Below are 18,687 nucleotides of genomic sequence, written 5' to 3' on the forward strand. Positions count from 1 at the left end.
AACTTGCCTTGGCTTTGGCACCGAGGCAGGTCAGGCAACCCCTGAAGCACCCCCGAGCTGAACCGGGCCTGCTTCAGGGGCTCTGAGCCGGCCTCTGAGGCAGATTGGGGGGTGGGGTGCACAGCCCTACTGCTAAACCCTCTCCCTCTCCCTTGATCTGCCAACAGTTTACCAAACTACACACAGGGCCGGTGCCAGACTATTGTGCGCCCTAGGCAAGGCGAGCTACTTGCACCCCCCCCCCAAATTGCCAACTTCTATTCAGCTGTTCAAGAAGAATTTATTTTATTACGTTTTTTTTCTTAAAACTGCTACTTTGTATAAAACTGTGACCCTTAAAGGTCAGTACTGCACACCTCTGAGGTCTGTGCCCTAGGTGGCTGCCTAGTTGGCCTAATGGTAGCTCCGGCCCTGACTACACATCATGCTAAATGTGCAGCTAGCAACCACATCAGGGCATTTAAAACATCTAATAATAGGCATGGGGAGAGGCAATTTTCATTGGAACCACTGTGTATCAGTGGAAAGATTTAACCTTTCCTGCCTCTGCTGTGATTCCAATAAAAATCTCCCCTTCCACTGCAATTTGCCTTTTTAAGGGAAAAGAAAAAAAAAGCTCCCATTGTGGTCAAAGGGAGGTAACTGCAGAACAGGGGATGGAATGGTTAACCCTCCTCTCCCTGTACACTGAAGTCCTGAAGAAAATCACCCCACTGAAATCAATATCAAAGTTAAAAAATATCTGGACATTATATGGAGATAGCACAGAATTTAGTGTAATGTCTAGTTTGACTCTTTAGTCTCTTGGATGGATTAGAGAGGCCAAGAAGGACTTGTGAACAGAGAGAGAGAGAGAGAGAGAGAGAGAGAGAGAGAGAGATCATGCATACATATAGAACAGCATTTTCCTGTCAACAATTAAAAATAAGGATTAGCTTCCTTCATTTTAGCCTTTCACAGCTGAAGCAGGTCTATTCAAAAAGTCAAGCTCTGACTAATCTTTAATGACAATGCATACATTTCTCTGAGACTGGGGAGTCTGCATGGTGACTGGTTGAAAGAACAGAGGATCAGTGATAAGTGTCCAGGACAAGAAGATGAGGAATTAAGTTGATACTCAAAGGACGTTTTTTTTCCATTGACTGACAGAGCTTGCTGAGCTGTAGCCTGGAAATGCAGTGTCCACCGAGCATTCATTAGAATACCAATCATATCTCTTAAATCCTTCAATTTTCACAGCCTGTGAAATTTCATCTTCTTAACTTATATGTCTACTTCTCTCTCTCTCTCTCTCTCTCTCTCTCTCTCTCTCTCTCTCTCTCTCTCTCTCTCTCTCACACACACACACACACACACACACACACACACTGCAGGCAGGATGGAAGCCACTTTGCCATGGTCTGATCCCGTGTAGCTATAACATGGGTGTGAATTCTGAAACCAATCTGCAGCCAATCAGCACTGCCAATCTGTTGTAGGCCTCCTCCAATGTGGTACTCTCCAGGTGCTTTGGACTACAACTCCCAGCATTGCTGACCATTGTGGCCATGTTGGTTGGAGCTGAAAGGAGTTGACATCCAATGGTCTGGAAGGCGCTGAGTTGGGGAAGGCTGCTATAAATGTTGGCAGGCCTCTACACACAGGTTAGGGTGAGCACATGAAAAGGAGGACAGGGCTAAGAGATAGCTTAGCTACAGTTATCCATGCTCTGATAACCTCTCGTTTGGATTGCTGCAATGCGTTATACGTGGGGCTGCCTTGAAAACGGTCCGGAAACTTCAACTGGTGCAAAACAGGGCAGCAAGGTTATTAACAGGGACTGGCCGGCGAGATCACATTACGCCAGTCCTTTTACAACTTCATTGGATGCCAGTCCAGGTCCGGGCCCAATTCAAAGTGCTGGTATTGACATTTAAAGCCCTAAACGGTTTGGGGCCAGGTTATCTGAAGGAACGCCTCCTCCCATATGTACCTACCCGGACCTTAAGATCATCTACAGGGGCCCTTCTCCGTGAGCCCCTGCCAAAGGAAATGAGGCAGGTGGCTACTAGGAGGAGGGCCTTCTCCGCTGTGGCACCCTGGTTGTGGAACAAGCTCCCCAGAGAGGTCCGCCTGGCGCCTACACTGTACTGCTTTCGTCGCCAGCTGAAGACCTTTTTATTCACTCAGTATTTTAACACTTAATTTTAACTTAAATTTAAATTTTACTGTTTTAACTCTGTATTTTAATCTTATATCAACTTTGCTGTGTGGTTTTATCCTGGTTGCGCTTTTTATACTGTATTTCGTAATTGTGTTTTAACCTGTTGGGTGTTTTACTGTGGTTTTAATTTTTGTGAACCGCCCAGAGAGCTTCGGCTATTGGGCGGTATAAAAATGTAATAAATAAATAAATAAAAATAAATAAATAAATAAAGCTGCCTTAAACCAAATCAGACCATTGGTCCATTGAGCTCAGTATTGTTTACAGTGACTGACAGTGTCGCTCCAGGATTTCAGACAAGAGTTTTTCTCATCCCTACCTAAAGATGCCAGGGATGCAACCTGGGACCTTTGGCGCACGCTGCATCACTGAGCCATGGTCCAATTTTGTATTGTTGCCATCCAGGCCTCTTCCTGAACTTCTCTAGAATTTATGATGGCTAATTTGAAATGTGATATTTATTGCTCTTTTTGTGTATTATTGTTCTTTTGTTAATTGTTTTTAATGTTAATTTTAAGTTATTTTTAATATGAACATTTGGGGGAAATATTTGTATTTTGAAAGGTGGGTTTAAAACTCTCTTAAATAGTTATACATTTTAAAAAATACAGGAATCTTCGGTGTAATGGTGGCCAACAACACAGGATTGTAATCAGGTGTTTCTGAAGTAGGTGTCAGCAACCAAGTAATAATTTGCCTTTGCCTGTAGATTCCCATCTGTTGAAATGAGCAGTGTCCAATTTGCTTTGCATCACAAACCAGGGAGAACAGGACTGCTGGTGGTGCGTGGCAGGAGCAAATGTTTCTCATGGATCTCTGCTACATTTCTAGAGCACATGTTGACTGGTGTATTTAAAATACTAGAAATCTAACACATGGGGACTGTTGCCAGAAATCCTCTCATTCTGCTTATCCCAAATCTTGATTTTTCTGCTTAATTCGGAATTTTCTATTTTCTTTTGAGCTGAGTAGGCTCAATTCCTGCCATGGGGCTCATAACTCTCTGACAAGTAATTACATAATTGATACAAACACAAGCTAAGTGCATCTAAATAATCAGTACAGACAAGTGCTAAGTGCCAAGTTTCTATCCTCTTGACTGCTTGTTCCCAAAATTTCTCAACTGTCATGTTTCTTGACAACTATCCTGAGTTGAAATACATGCTGGAATCAACAAGAGTTTTCAACTGACTGCATCAGTACATCATCAAACTTTGATTGCAGTTACTCAAACTTTATAAAATTACAGCCCTTTTCTAAACTTATTAAATCTTCTACATCTCTCCCAGCTCCCTGCCTAGAAGTGATCCTGGATATGTTTGCTTGGCTGCTACACCCCGTGAACCATTTCTTCCCAACAACAGCTGGTCCTGTCTTACCCCAGCACATGTTCTTAAATGTAGATTTACTCAAAGGTAGGCACCTAGCCTGCCATCTCAAGCACTTTGTGAGTAAATTTATCATGAGTAGGAATCCCAGCCTACCATTTGAAGCCCCATCCAAAGAATGAATCAATCTATCTATCTATCTATCTATCTATCTATCTATCTATCTATCCATTTGCTTATCACCACTCCCCAGAAAATAATGCACAGTGTTCAAAAGCCAATGTCTTCAAATAATCTATTATAAAACCAGAGTTATAATTACTCATGCTGCCGACTGTGTCATTTGTTGGCTCATTGGTTGAAGCTTGTTCGTTTGTAATGCTCATCTTTATAGGGAGCTTTGATTGCTTGGAATCGATTGTGAGCCTCAGAGCGTGCACACTCTGTATCTAAATGATGACATTTCTGTTCATGTGCTGAATTAATTGGTTTCGGCTGCAATCCTATGGGCTGCGCCCTCAGTGACCGCAAGCCCCCAAACTCGGAGGCTTAGGAGCATCCAGTGCACAGTGGGATGTGTGGTGGAGGTCCTCTTTCCCTGCATTTTTCACTAAACAGGCTTTTTTTTTTGCCTAACTAGCTGTGGCACTTTGAAGGGTGAGGGGAGGAGGCTGGAAAGGCCTCAGGATAGCTCACATCCTGGCCTCTCCAGTCTCCTCCCCTTCCTGCCCAAGGAAACCCCCCCTTCTCTAAGGTTGAGTTCCCAACCTCAGAGAGCAGCCGGTATGGTTATCTCTATTTACATTGCGAGGAAGAAGGGGAAACAAGTTAGAGCTCTGATTCCTACCTCCAAGGTCAGAGCACTGTCTCTGATCTTGGATTAGGGAATCTGAAATATCCTATGCCCCCCCCCGAGACACTGTCTAGGGGGCATAGGATTGGGGTATCTGAAATATCCTATGGCCCCCTGAGACACTGGCCATTTCTACACCTACCTTTTTTCCTTGGGATCGTCCCGGGACTATTCCTGTGCATCCAAATGACTCACAGGGGATCATGGGAGCAGGCAGGGATGATCCCTACATTTTCCTGGGATAACCCTTAGGAGTAGAAAAGGCCACTGTCTAGGGGGCATAGGATTGCTCCTTCCATCCTTTTCTTGAGGAGGAAATGTGATAATGCCACTTTGACACTTTAGGGAATGGTTGGTATTTGAACTCTTCACACAAAGTGATCATGTTCAAAGAAACATCCATGTAGGTTTTATACACCTCCATATAATGATCCATCTCTCTCTCTTCCATATACCAATCGGTGAGTAAACATTACATAGAAAGGCCATGTGAAGACAACCAATCAGGAAGGGTCACATAACTTGCTGACGTGTGACTTCACAATGAGCTACGCAATTTGAAACCACAGCTTCTAAGATGAGATTTTATATTGTTCATGGCAAAAAAAACTTGCATACACAGAATGAGATCTCAATTAAAGGAGAACTCTCATGTGAGATTACATGGATGAATTCATTACTTTCCAAGAAAATAACTAATTAATTTGGGGAGAGCTTTTGCTATTGGGCAGAATAGAAATACAATAAATAAATAAATAAATAAATAAATAAATAAATAAATAAGTTCACCCATAACTAGTTATAATTAACTACATGCAATATTGCTATCACAATAAATCATCAATGGTTTTTTCCCCTTCTTTTTAAAAAGGAAGATCTTGAAGCTTTCCTTTCAATACTTGTAGAACTTGATCTTGGCTTCCCTCCATGGGAAGAGAGCTCCATTTCAGAGATGTCTCTGACCTGTGCCATGGCAGATTTTAGAAAGTGCAAAAAGCAGGACTCTCCCTCTCAGTATGGGAGGGATCATACAGTGATGGACTAAATGTCCTAGTACACAATCAAAAGTCCTCATTAGGGCCACCACCCAGGATGATACGTAGACTGCACCAGCTGTTTTCAATATGTTCTGGGGAGTTTCCATCAACCTGATGTCCTCCAGATGTTTGGGGCTAGAACCCCCATCATCCTTGACGTTGGCCATATTGGCTGGGAGATATACTCCAAAACATCTGGAGGGCACCTGATTGGGGAAGGCTGTTCTGGGGTATAAGCCAAGACAAACTGTGGGGATAAATAGGCTCTTAATGTTCAGCAGATATTTATGTAGTGGTGAATACTAGCTTTCAGGTAAAAAAACTAGACAATCAGGCCTAAGATACCAAATAATTTAAATATATTTCTTTAAATGTCTGTCCCCTCCATTATGTACTCTGTGAACGTATGTCTCAGCAGCAGTTTGAAATTCTTTAATAGCATCTTTCTAGTACCAGATTAAATTCCTATTTTGCATATGAAAGACACTGATGATGAAATTCCATAGCCACTGGAGAAAATATAAATTGTATGAGAATACATTGCAGAATATGACCCTGTTCAGACGACACATTAAGCCACGGTGATTAAGCACTTTGAGCTAAACTTTATGGCTTAGCATGTTGTGTGAACCATTCCTAACCATGGTGGCTACATAACCTTGATTTAACCATGGTTTAAACATGCTCACTAACCATTTGCTGCAAAACAGTTAGCAGCCTAACCATGGATTAGTACATTGTCTGACAGGCCTACATCTATCTATCCCATTATAGGATTTTTCATTAAACACCTGCGAAAACTAAATCAGCATTCAAAGGCAAAAAGGTCTGTTTTGGGGACCATATATCATTTTATTGGCAAGATTCTGTGACATGATGCTGATGGAAAGGGATACAACATGCCAGGATTCATTATAGAATTGATCACCAGTTGCTACAGTTAGTTAATTTCAAATTTTGTCTCATAATTGATTGCTTATTTATACAAGCATTTTATGTATGAGAGAATGAATGGCTTGAATGGTTTTACAACATTTCCCTTTAATACATTATTAATATTTTGTGTTAGGGGAAAAAAAGGAGGAAGCTAGCACATTATCTATAGTGTCACATGTCACAAAACCAGTATGCAACTATGCAGAGCTTCTTTTAAGTCATGGTACTACTGGGAATACCAGTGCTGGGCAATTTTGAAGGGAGGCAGACAGCAACAATAAATCATATCGTCGCTTTGAGGCTGGCCTACGAATAATGAAATGGAATGTTTGTTTGGAACACTGCTGCTTCCCGCTGCTCTACTAGTGCAATCAGGCCAGCCCAACATTTAAATACATTCCATTTTGTAATATTCAGACCTGTTGGAATTCAAGTTTGGGTCTTCTGTTAAGTTTTTAAAAGCACAATGCTAAAGGATTGATTCTCTTTAAATTGAGGACTCCCATCTGGGAGCGCTCTGCCCATTCAAAGCCTCCAGGTGGAACGACGGAGACAAGTTCAAAATATGGCAGCCAGGTTGGTCACTGGTACACCTAGGGGTGACCATATTACACCAATTTTAAAATCACTTCCCCGGCTGCTAATTAGTTTCTGGGCAAAGTATAAAGTTTTGGTTATTACCTTTAAAGCCCTACATGGTTTGGGTCCAGGTTACCTGCGGGATCGCCTTCTCCTGTACAATCCGCCCTGCACACTCAGGTCCTCTGGACAGAATTTACTTCAGCCAGCTAAAGCTAGATTGACAACTGTTACCCAGAGGACCTTCTCCCAGACTGTGGAATGGCCTGCTGGAAGAGTTTCGCCAACTCAACAGTCTCTCTGAATATAAAAAAGCTCTAAAGACTGATCTCTTCCGGCAGGCCTACCTAGTCGAATTTTAAGATATCTGGTTGTTATTTTAATAATGTTTTTATGCTTTAATCAGTTTTATGTATTTTATAATATTTTTGTATTCTAAGTTGTTCCCCACCTCGATCAAGAGGAAGAGGTGGGTAAGAAATAATAATAGACTCCTGTTCCACCTTAGAAATACTTCCAGGTAGATAATCCTAGCTGATGTACCTTGTTGTAGGCAGGGACAGGTGATGGAGAGGTTTGTGGATTCATGTCTCTGTCCAACCTGCCCACCATTCCCTTTCCTTTCTCCCTGACTGTGGAGTATTCCTTGGTGGATGGGAAGGGGGAACATCCCTGCTTGGATTCCTGCTGAAGTTGTAGATGTGTCTATGGCCTTTGGGCCGGTTGGGGGGTGGCATCATATAGTCCCTGAGATACCCTGCCAGGGACCACAGGATTGCTTTCTAAGGCTATGTTGGAGTGAATTGTTTCTCTATTGATTTCATAAGACTCCAGAGGGAATAGAACTTTAGCCACTAAAGAACTGCTAAAACCAAAAGTAAATTGAATTGAATGTTTGTAAGGCAATCTTTTCCAACCTGGTACCTCAAATGTGTTGGAAGACAATTCCCATTAACCTCAGTCAGCATGGGCAGTAGCCCAACAGATCTGGAAGGCACCAAGTTGGGAAAGCTAGTATAAGGTATGTTGGGACTTGAAATAAGGATGTTAGTCTTCAGAATGTGATGCTCCTTGTGGGCTGCCATGCAGATCCTATACTACCTGTCCAAAGGCTATTTGCAGTTCCAGAGTCACAGGATTTAATTGAATGTTAGCCTGTCTCCTGCTGAGTTGACTCAGCCTTAGAAAACTATAAATCTGGGCTGTCATTCAAACAATTGTTAACAGGCTTGCTTAGTCATTGGCTGCTCTTTGATCCTTCCTTTGGGTTAATTGCCAACTCATCCGTGGGGAAAGAGTCTACTCTGTTCCTGTACCCTTAACAACATCTTGGTTTGGAGGAACTGACAGGTGAATCTATCCATCATGGCCTGGAGTTGTCACCCACTGTTTATCTGGACATCAAGTCCAAGGTGGTTAACAATGGTTAAAAGCCCAAGGTGGTAACTACTGTTACCTGAAGGACCATCTCCTCTCATACATTTCGGCCCAGAGCCTAAGATAGTCTTCAAAAGCCTTCCTCCAGGTGCCCCAGAGAAAGTTGGTGAGATGGGTGGCGCCTAAGGAGATGGCCTTTCAGTTGTGGAGCTCTGGATGTGGAATGCTCTCCCAAAAGAGGCTTGCCTAGCATGTACATTGTGGTCTTTTTGGTGGCAGGTGTGAAGACCTTATTCTCCTGGGTGTTTTAGTTCTTTATTTTTGTTGTTTTAAAATCTGTTAATGCATTTTTAAATCTTTACACTGCTGCTGGTTTTTACTTCAGTTTTATATGGTTATAATGTTTTATCGTTATGTTTTAACAATTATTGTTTTAATTATGTGTGTACTATCCAGAGTACTTTGGCTATTGGGCAGTATAGAAATGTAATAAATAAATGCAAGTTGGCAACCTCTTGACATCGCCTTCAGTCTGGATTCTGTGCTTTCTTTCGGTGTCTGGCCTTCTGGTGGCCCCTATTTTAGGGTAAGGATCAGCAGCACAGGAAATCCAAATCATGATCATTGTCAAGTCATAATGTGTATGATGGGGAAATCTATCCAAAGCAGTAGCATGCAACACAATGGAAAAGTTTCTAATTCCACATATGTTGGGCAGTATCCAATACTGCCGTTCCATCTCTGGTAGATCTGTTGTGCCAGCAGAACCCACCACTAGCATGCCTATGAATGACACCTTTGTATTACTCAATACATCATGTAGATTGCCTTGATGTATATATTACTGTGCAAAAACTGGGTTGCAGTTAAACCTCAAAAAAACCAAGATTATGGCAACCAGCTTGATTGATAACTGGCAAATAGAAGGAGAAAACATGGAGGCAGTGACAGACTTTGTATTTCTGGGTGCAAAGATTACTGCAGACGCTGACTGCAGCCAGGAAATCAGAAGACGTTTACTTCTTGGGAGGAGAGCAATGACAAATCTTGATAAAATAGTTAAGAGCAGAGACACCACACTGACAACAAAGGTCCGCATAGTTAAAGCAATGGTATTCCCCGTAGTAACCTATGGCTGCGAGAGCTGGACCATAAGGAAATCTGAGCGAAGGAAGATAGATGCTTTTGAACTGTGGTGTTAGAGGAAAATTCTGAGAGTGCCGTGGACTGCAAGAAGATCAAACCAGTCCATACTCCAGGAAATAAAGCCAGACTGCTCACTTGAGGGAATGGTATTAAAGGCAAAACTGAAGTACTTTGGCCACATAATGAGAAGACAGGATACCCTGGAGAAGAGGCTGATGCTAAGGAAAGTGGAAGGCAAAAGGAAGAGGGGCCGACCAAGGGCAAGATGGATGGATGATATTCTGGAGGTGACAGACTTGACCTTGGGGAAGCTGGGGGTGGCGACAGCCGACAGAAAGCTCTGGCGTGGGCTGGTCCATGAAGTCACGAAGAGTCGGAAGCGACTGAATGAATAAACAACAACAACAAAATATATTACTGACCTTGCTTAGGATCTGGATGTGCAGTATTTTCTGTCTCTTTTTCTGGGGCATCACTAGTATTCTTCCTTTCTTCCTCTTCTTTCTTTTTTTCATCCTTTAAGAGAGCAGCAGAGGTATTTAAAGTGTAAATACGAATAATGAATTTTGGGTACAAAAAAAGCACCATTCAAATACATTGTTAATTAGTTTTTCTATGACTAAATATGTAATCAATGTGAACCGCCCAGAGAACTCCGGCTATTGGGCGGTATATGTAATAAATAAATAATAAATAAATAAGTAACATATTTCTCATCTTTCATTATATATTGGTTCTTCCAGACAAAGGGCTACTAGCACTACCAATTGGAAGGCTTTAACGGATTTTTCACTATAAGAAAGAAACAGAAAAAGTAGCGAGATATAATTGGAAGATTATGACATCTGGACCCTCTTTAAGATTCCCTGAATGATGAGGGTGATGGTGCTATAAAAGCCCATTCTGGAAATACTGTGTGTGTGTACATATGTGTGTGTATTATATATATATATATATATATATATATATATAGAGAGAGAGAGAGAGAGAGAGAGAGAGAGAGAGAGAGAGAGAGAGAGACAGAGAGAGAGACAGAGAGAGAGACAGAGACAGAGACAGAGAGAGAGACAGAGAAATTTCAAACTGTTAATTACTTCTCTATTATTTATTCAAAGCTACAATAGCACGCAGACTCAAAATGTATGACGGTAGTTGCAGCTTTTTTCAGTTCAGTAGTAAATTAAAGGTGATCCAGTTAAATGGCTTTACAAATTTGCAAAGAAAAAAAAATTAAATTAACCAGATACATCACAGATTCCTGTCATTTGGAGACTTTACTTTATAGAAAAGAACTTCTGTGCATTTTGGGGGAAGATTCTACAATTTGCACAAATTCCTGAGCAATTTGTGCAAATTACAGCCCAATTTGTGCAAATCACAGAATTATGGCCAGATTTGCATTATTTGTACAAATGTGGCCTGAATTTATGCAAATTGCTCAGAAATTTGCACAGAGTGCAGAACCTTCCTCCCCCCCAAAAAGTTCCCAGAGTTCGAAAAACAGTCCACAGCTTGGCTTGCAAAGTACACACTGGTACACAGCGTGAGGAATTCTGTTGAGTAAAAAAGAAAAGAAAAAAAAGAACTGCATTTCCTAGCAATGAAGGGGAGATTAGTAGGCAGAGGGACAGAGTTATACAGCTGCCTTTGTCCACTGCTATGGAACAGCTCTCCCTCAGGGATATGGAGTGGACAAACCCCTCCTCATAGGGCTCTAGGGGTGTGCTGTGGCAGGGGTTATGCCTAGGGGTGCCCTCACTCAGATTGGGTGGGCACAGTGTGTTAAGTTTGCTGCATAAATTTGCTTGGAGGCTTTGCTGTATCAGACCGTGGGCTTTTTCAACCTGCGCAAAGCCGTGCCTGTTCACTCCTTTCAAAACAATGCAAATTAACTGGCTGATACACCATGCAGTTGTGTGTTAGAGTCCAACACAATCCACAAAGAGAAAGGGAAAATAAATAACAGAAACTAAATTGGTACACAGGTAATGTTTTCCTTGCCATATAGATGAAGCTATAGGAACAGTCTCACCTAACTATGTATGTCAGGCTAATATGAAAGAGACAGGAGCAACACCAGCCAAAAAGTATGGAGCTCTAAGAAAGGGGGACTTTAGCCACTGGATGCCAAAGGAAGGATGATGGAGAAAAGTAAGGGGGAACAAAATAGCCTCTGAATTTCATTTGAATATCAATAATTCTGCTCGGTTTAGTTAAATGACTATTGCAATTTAAAAGGCTGCAGCTACAAGGATAGTGTGAAATGTTTTGCAGTGGAAGGAAGATGAAGGGAAAGCTAAAACTAGGACACACCAAGGCGTATGAGTAAAATGATTTTTAAAACAGCTAGCTGAACCTTCCCACATAAACTAGGTCTAGCTTACCCTGAGGTCTTGATTATACAGTATCTCCTCTTTCAGGTGCAAAACAGATGTACAGCTGCTTATTACTTTATAATCCTATGGGCTGAGGGTTTAGCTAATCAGCTGCAGTGCATCCTTCAAATCTGAAACAAATTCTCTCTCTTGTGCCTTAGATGGCAAAACGAAGCCTATATTACAATGTGTGGTGGAAAGTGACCACCGTACTCCATTTCTGGTACATTTGTTTAACTTCTTACACAATTTACAGTATTTTGAAGCTGCAGTGTTTAATTGAGGCTGGTTAACCTTGTTACAGACTTTACTCCTAAAATACATAACCAATGCGAATCTCAGTTTCCAGTGTGGTACCTGTGTGCTCCAGTGTGCCCATGGACATCTCTCTTAGTGCCCACCAGGTTTCCTGCCCCTCCTGTACATTCTTTATTTGGATTTTATTTTATTTCTTACCATTTTTTAAAAAAGAGTTTAACTAAGAGGGTGCCATAAATGCTGCAAAGTGCTGCCCTTCAGTACATTCTTTATTTTGCTTCGAAAGAGTGGTTTTATGTTTCAGAGCTCAGGACCCTCACCTTTGCTTTGTATTTAGGTTCTTTTATTCTTACCAGTTTGCCTTCTGGGAAATTAGTGTTTTATGACCAGCCATGCCCACTATGGCAGCCATTTTATGAATGGGAAAGCCCTGCATGGTGGCCATTTTGTGAGAGTACCCACAATACCTTGGCAAAATTCCAAACGTGCCCACTGATCCCAAAAGGTTGGGGACCCCTGCTTCATTGCTTGGGATATTATATCTAAGAGGTACATATAAATATTCTGTTTGAGGGCCAACATCTAGGATTGGATCTCCCAACAAGGCTTTTTGTCACGTAGTCATAGGGATGGTGGATGGGCTGCTAATTAGATCATGGAAGCAGCACTGGGGGAAGGAGTTGTTTAACCTTTCTCCAATGGCCTTTTCCCAATATAAATGATCTCTTCTCACTGGAGCTGCTATTAGACCTTCTGCAGAAAAAGGATGGACACAATAAAGGTTCCTGTCTTTCTCCCCGAACAGGGCTAATAGCAGCTCTTTGGAAAAGGTGAGTTAGATCATGACCACAGCATGGGTAGGGTGACCATATGAAATGGAGGACAGGGCTCCTGTATCTTTAACTGTTGTATAGAGAAGGGAATTTCAGCAGGTGTCATTTCTATGCATGCAGCAGTTGGTGAAATTCCCTCTTCATCACAACAGTTCAAGCTACAAGGGCTCTGCCCAATTTTGTATCTGGTCACTCCCTAAGCATGGGGGAAGTTTTAAAACCTGCTTACTCAGTGCCACTGCTCTGATCAAAATGATGCCCTCTACATGTTCTTCAAAGTAAGAAAAAGAAACTTATCAGGAGATACGCTCACAGGTCTCCTATAACATATCTATTTCATTTCCTCACTTCTTTGGGAATGGCTTATCTGTGAGAGGAAACAAGTTCCCTTCATAAGTCAAGAGCTTTTGCATACATTTACATTTTGATTGTAAACACATTTATTTGGAAGTAAGCTCCATTATTTTCAGAGGAAATTGCCCTTCTCATAAAGTGTGTGTGGGATCACTTCCTTAATTAAATCATTGTAACCAATAGAAGCAGAATTTCCTTTGCTTACAAAAACGCAATTAAGATGAATGGCTAACTTTAAAAAAATTAGCCACATCCTGGTGGTGCAGTTAATCAAGCTATTTTATCGGTCTGTAAAGTTTATGCACATTTAAAGCAAACCTACCAAATATTCTTGAGTGTTATAGAATATATTTTAAAGTACACAAAATGTCATACTTTTCTCTCTTAAGCAGGAAGTATAACTCACATTGCCCAGTTGAGTAATTCTTTACACTAATCTAATATTCATTTATATTAATCAGAAAGAAAGCCTTCACAGAAATATTGGAAATATGGACCTATCTAATACAGATACCAGGACTCTAGATCTTTGAGGGCAAAATTCAAACATCTCACTGGTGTGGTGCTAGCAATAATCAGAGCCGACGCTATCATGAGGCAGAGTGAAGCAGTGACCTCAATTAGCAGATTGTGAGTGTTGTAAAAGGGCAGCAAATTATTTTTTTATTATTTAACAATAATATTGTTATTATTGTATTTCTACTGCTGGGATGGGGAGAGGTACTTATAGGATTTTCTGCTGTATGTACCAAAATAACTTGGCTGGCTTTTGGTACTATGCACCTTGACTTGTGGGCGGGGAAGAGAGGCATTATTTGCTGCTCTGCCTCAGGGAGAAGAATACCTTGGAAATATTAGCTTCCATGTGTTCCATCTGCACATGGCTTTGATAATAGCTGGATTTAGCAACCCATGTGGGTCATGTGTGGTAAATACCCATGCTTGTTGGTGCTGACAACATCCACAGAGGAAGTATGCTGATTACCTACCAACTCATGTAGAAGCTGAGTCCAGATGTATTTCAGCCATTTAGAACCTGGCAGTGTTGAACCTATTTTCAGCAGCAACTGCCCTATGTAACATTTTAATAGATTCTTACAGTTCACTTCTAACAGTTGCACAGAAGGGAGAGTTTTGTCAGGTGCTGCCATTATAATGACAGCTGCACTATTGTGACAGATGTCACACCAGTCTGAATCTTCTCTTTTATGCACCTCTTAAGGGCATGGAAGTCAGAGTTTGGAACTGGTAAAGATAGAGGTCAATTAAAAAGAAAAAAATGGACCATGACTACACGGATCTCATTAAACCTTGTTAAAACTCCTCTAAGAGTTTGCTCAATTAACCTCTGACTTAGGGCTAAGCTAGACATTGTTGGAAGGTTTACACTCTCCCCTCCTGCTAACCCATGTTGTGTTTTAAATTTCCTTCATCCCCAGCTTTATGGGAATTTGGCCCGAGCCAAGTTGCAGATTTACTTCTGAGTAAACACACATTTGATCTGGAGCTGTGTGTGATATTTTGTAGTTGAATAGGTCACTTTGGGACCTTGTGTGGATTTGGAAGATCTCAGAAAATGATACTTTGCAAATGAAGTAACATAATACAAAGAAAGAATAAAGTATAGATCATGCTAAAAGTTAGTTAGCATTGAACAAAAATGTCTATATTTCAGGACAATAATCAACGTGTTCCAAAAGTCTGTTGTCTGCAGCAAGCATCGATGTTTTTCATATTCAGAAAAAAATATAACCTCTGTAGCTAGAATAAATTATGAAGACCTACCTGCTCTGGAGGAGGCGGAGGTGATGGTTTTTCAGGGGATGGAACATCGCTCACTTTTTCCTCTGCTAGACTTGGCAGCACTTTGTTGAATTTTGCTTTCAGTGTATTAAACATTTTTGCCCACAAAGTCTTTCTGAAACCTCGGGTGTCTTACAGCTGAAAGCTAAAGGCATTTGGCTTCCTTTGCTAGTACTATTGAAGCCAATTAGATGTTAAATCAGGGCTTAGTTCTGCTTAGTACTTAGTAACCTCCTACAAAGGTAGGCTGTTCCAATGACAGCTCTCCTTGCCATAGTTCCTTTTGTTTTACAGATTGCAATATAAAATTACTTGTAGTTTTATGTTTAAAGTGTGATTGAGAGTTCAGAGTTCAGATATCAACTAATGTATGGAATGCACAGTTATTGTGCATGTTTACTTGCTGCTGCTTAATGTCAATTTATAATTTTGTGTTTGTAGGCAAAGTTGTAGCCAGAAAGGCTTTAAGAATCTATCTGGGAAAGGAAAAAGGTCAATTGATCAATAATCTGGTTCTGCAATAGTAGGTTATGTGAATTTTCAAGAGGAATTATTCCTCCTTGCAATCCTGATACATTGATTGCAAAACAAGGGGAAATGATTCCTTTGCAGTCGTCAATATTTCAGATTAAAGAGGAACCATAAAATGTTTCACTATGAACAAAAGGACTATAACTGATAAACCTATTGAGAGTCTAGATTTCTTTTGCTCAGTCTCAATTGTGTTTAGATTATATCTTGAAGGACCGGTCTGGTCTATTCCTGCCTCAGATGGACAGAGATAGTCTGTCCAAAAAGTCTATGTGCATAAAAACCTGAGCTAGATTGATTTTTTTTTTTTTTTAGGTATCATCCAAATCAGCCCAATAATAACCAATTGCTGGTATTTTAGCAACTCTGATATGAAGTTTTTTAAGAAGGAACTAGAGAGCAATCCTATGGTCCCTGGGCAGGTGTCTCAGGGACCACAGGATTTTCCAGATTCCCTTTTATGAGGTGCTTTGACCTCTGATGGGTGTGTGTGTGTCAGTGATCCGACCCTCCTCTACTGTCCCCTCAAAGTGTGGAAAGAACCAAGCCCATTGCCATCTGAGGTCAGAAAAGCAACCTTGGAGGAGGAAGAACGGGGGCGTTCCTGTGGAAGGGGAGAGGAGAAGACCAGAAAGGCCAAGATCTGAGTTATCCTGAGCCTATTCTAGCGTCCTTCCTTCTCCCTCTAAAGCACCCATGTCTGTCTAGTGAAATCTGCAAGATGGGAAGACGGAGAGGTGAAGATTTCCTCAGATGCTTCTTGAACCCTGCATTGGATGATCCAGTGCCTTCGAGTTTGGGGGCTTCCGATCACTGAGGACACAATTGATAGGCCTGTGCCCTTTCTAAACCAAAAGTCCCATGATTTTTGGAGGTATAAAACTGGCATAAATATATAGTGTAGATATGTCCTGTGACAGCTCTAAATACAGAACAGTATATAGATAACCTTTCAAAGGATCCACATGTTCTTCAGATCTCTTGCATATGTGTAGAGCTTTACTAATTTCAATAGAGGGTGCTAATCCATATATGTATATAAACGTGTCCACACACATATCTCCTTCCAATAAGTGGGATTAAGTCACCAATAGCGCTAATGGCCACTACAGCGGAGCTCTTTCCTACTTTTCTTTTTGCAATGTGCTGTGTATTGCTTTCCAGTTTTGTGTGCAGAAAACACGCCCCCCCTTTAATTATGTACTTCCTCTAATGGGTGACATTTTGAAATATTAACATTATTTGAAAGGAAGGAAGGTAAGGAAGACAGACAGACAGACAGAAACTGTTTTCTACACACAAAACTGATCAGAGCAATCAATGTTATATGGTACATTGCAAATATATAGTGAAGTCATTTTAGACAATGGCATTGCTCAGAGACAGAGAACTAAGGTCACAAGAAGAGTGTTACTGGATCAGATGAAGTTTCAGCAATGAAGGAGTCCCAACAGTGTCCAATTAGGTATTGTATTGGAGTCCACAAGAAGATGATAAGCTTTCTCTGTTATTTTCCTCACACCAAGAAGTATTGAAGTATATATTCAATGAATGAATATGCTGCCTCTGAACATGAAGATTCCATTATAGCTAGTGATAATTCATAGAGACTGCATCTAATCCCCATTTCAAATCATCTAAGCCAATGGCTATGACTACATTTCACATGGCAGTGAATTCCCTGAAGTGTTGTGTGAAGAAGTACTTTAATTTGTCTGTCCTGAAACCAATGCCCATCAGTTTCATTGCCAAGTACTAGCGTGATTGAAAGAGGGAGAAATCCACTTCTTACATATCACTCCTAATTTTATAAATTTCTATCATATCTTCCCTTGTTCTTCTTTTCTCTAAACTACAGAGTACAGTAAATAATAAATGAATGACTAACAAACAAACGTGACTGGGGGTGTCTTCATGGTGCTGGGTTGGTGCCGCCTCCTTCTTCACCCTTGGGTTTCCCCTCTCCAGAGGCAGTGTCGGGGCAATCCCAATGCTGAGGAAGGAGCAGGGGCTTCTGGGTGGCCATCTAGGTCCCGGAGCTGCCCCCCCTCTTCCTGGTGGAAGGCAACCAATTGCTTATCATTTTCCACCAGGCTCCACCCACAGGTTGACCCTGGATTGGTCCTGGAGCAATGTCATTTATTTATTTATTTATTTATTTATTTATTTATTTATTTTATTGCATTTCTATACCGCCCAATAGCCGGAGCTCTCTGGGCGGTTCACAAAAATTAAAACCATTCAAAGTGTAAAACAACAGTATAAAACCATAATAAAAAATACAATATAAAAGCTCAACCAGATAACATGGTGGAAGCACCATGTTGACGTTGCTCCACTTGAGAAAGTTGGGGTAAATCTGAGGTGGCGCAGATCCACAGCTGCCATGGGGCTTTCCCCACATATAAACCCCTATTTCACTGATCACGTCTGAATCTGGTTAATTTCTAAATGCTTAATAATTGGCACCAGTGTCAAGAAGATTCTTGGGAGACTCCTTACTTCACTTCATTTTGTAAACTGAACTCTACCCCCCTTTGCTTCCTGTACTTTAACCAGTTACTGATCCATAACAGTTTTTAATGCTTTATGTGTATATGTTCTGTGTTTTAGAATTTTAAATTTTGTATACTTGTTTTTATCTTAATTTTAGAATTTCTGTAAACCGCCTAGAGGGTATGGGGGCAGTATATAAGTGTAATAAATAAATAAAATAAATAAATAAGAAGGGCTCCCTTTTTCTCTTTTCCCATGATTTGTACATTTACTCTGGAGCCTTCCTTGGGGGGTGGTTGTCAAAAGATTTTTGGAAGTCCAAGTATACAGTGTCATTGTCTGTAATCTATTTATTTGTTGACACTCCCCAAAACACTAAGATTGGTGTGGGAGGACTTCCTCTTGCAGGTGCCAGGCTGATTCTTGCTTAGCAAAGGTTTGCTTTTCTACATGTTTAATAATTCTAATAATGTTTTCTACTAGTTTTGATGGAATGGACATTAGGCTAGTGGGTCTGAGTTCCTCGCCTCCTCTCCACCCCAAATCTCTCTTTAAAAACCAACCATATTGCCTCCCTT

At 41.0% G+C, this 18,687-nt stretch overlaps 1 protein-coding gene across 1 annotated transcript in view; it reads right to left on the minus strand.

Moving 5' to 3' along the window:
• Nucleotides 1-15,178, minus strand: part of CNGB3 (cyclic nucleotide gated channel subunit beta 3) — an 82,418-nt gene extending 67,240 nt beyond the window's left edge. The window contains exons 1-2 of the mRNA XM_063131312.1: nucleotides 15,065-15,178; nucleotides 9,882-9,975 (exon numbers count right to left, since the gene is read on the minus strand). Of these exons, the coding sequence (XP_062987382.1) occupies nucleotides 9,882-9,975; nucleotides 15,065-15,178 (208 nt within the window). The remainder of the gene's footprint in view (nucleotides 1-9,881; nucleotides 9,976-15,064) is intronic.
• Nucleotides 15,179-18,687: the final 3,509 nt, after the last annotated feature.

The sequence above is a fragment of the Elgaria multicarinata genome, chromosome 7 (genome assembly GCF_023053635.1).
Source record: "Elgaria multicarinata webbii isolate HBS135686 ecotype San Diego chromosome 7, rElgMul1.1.pri, whole genome shotgun sequence".
NCBI lineage: Eukaryota > Metazoa > Chordata > Lepidosauria > Squamata > Anguidae > Elgaria > Elgaria multicarinata.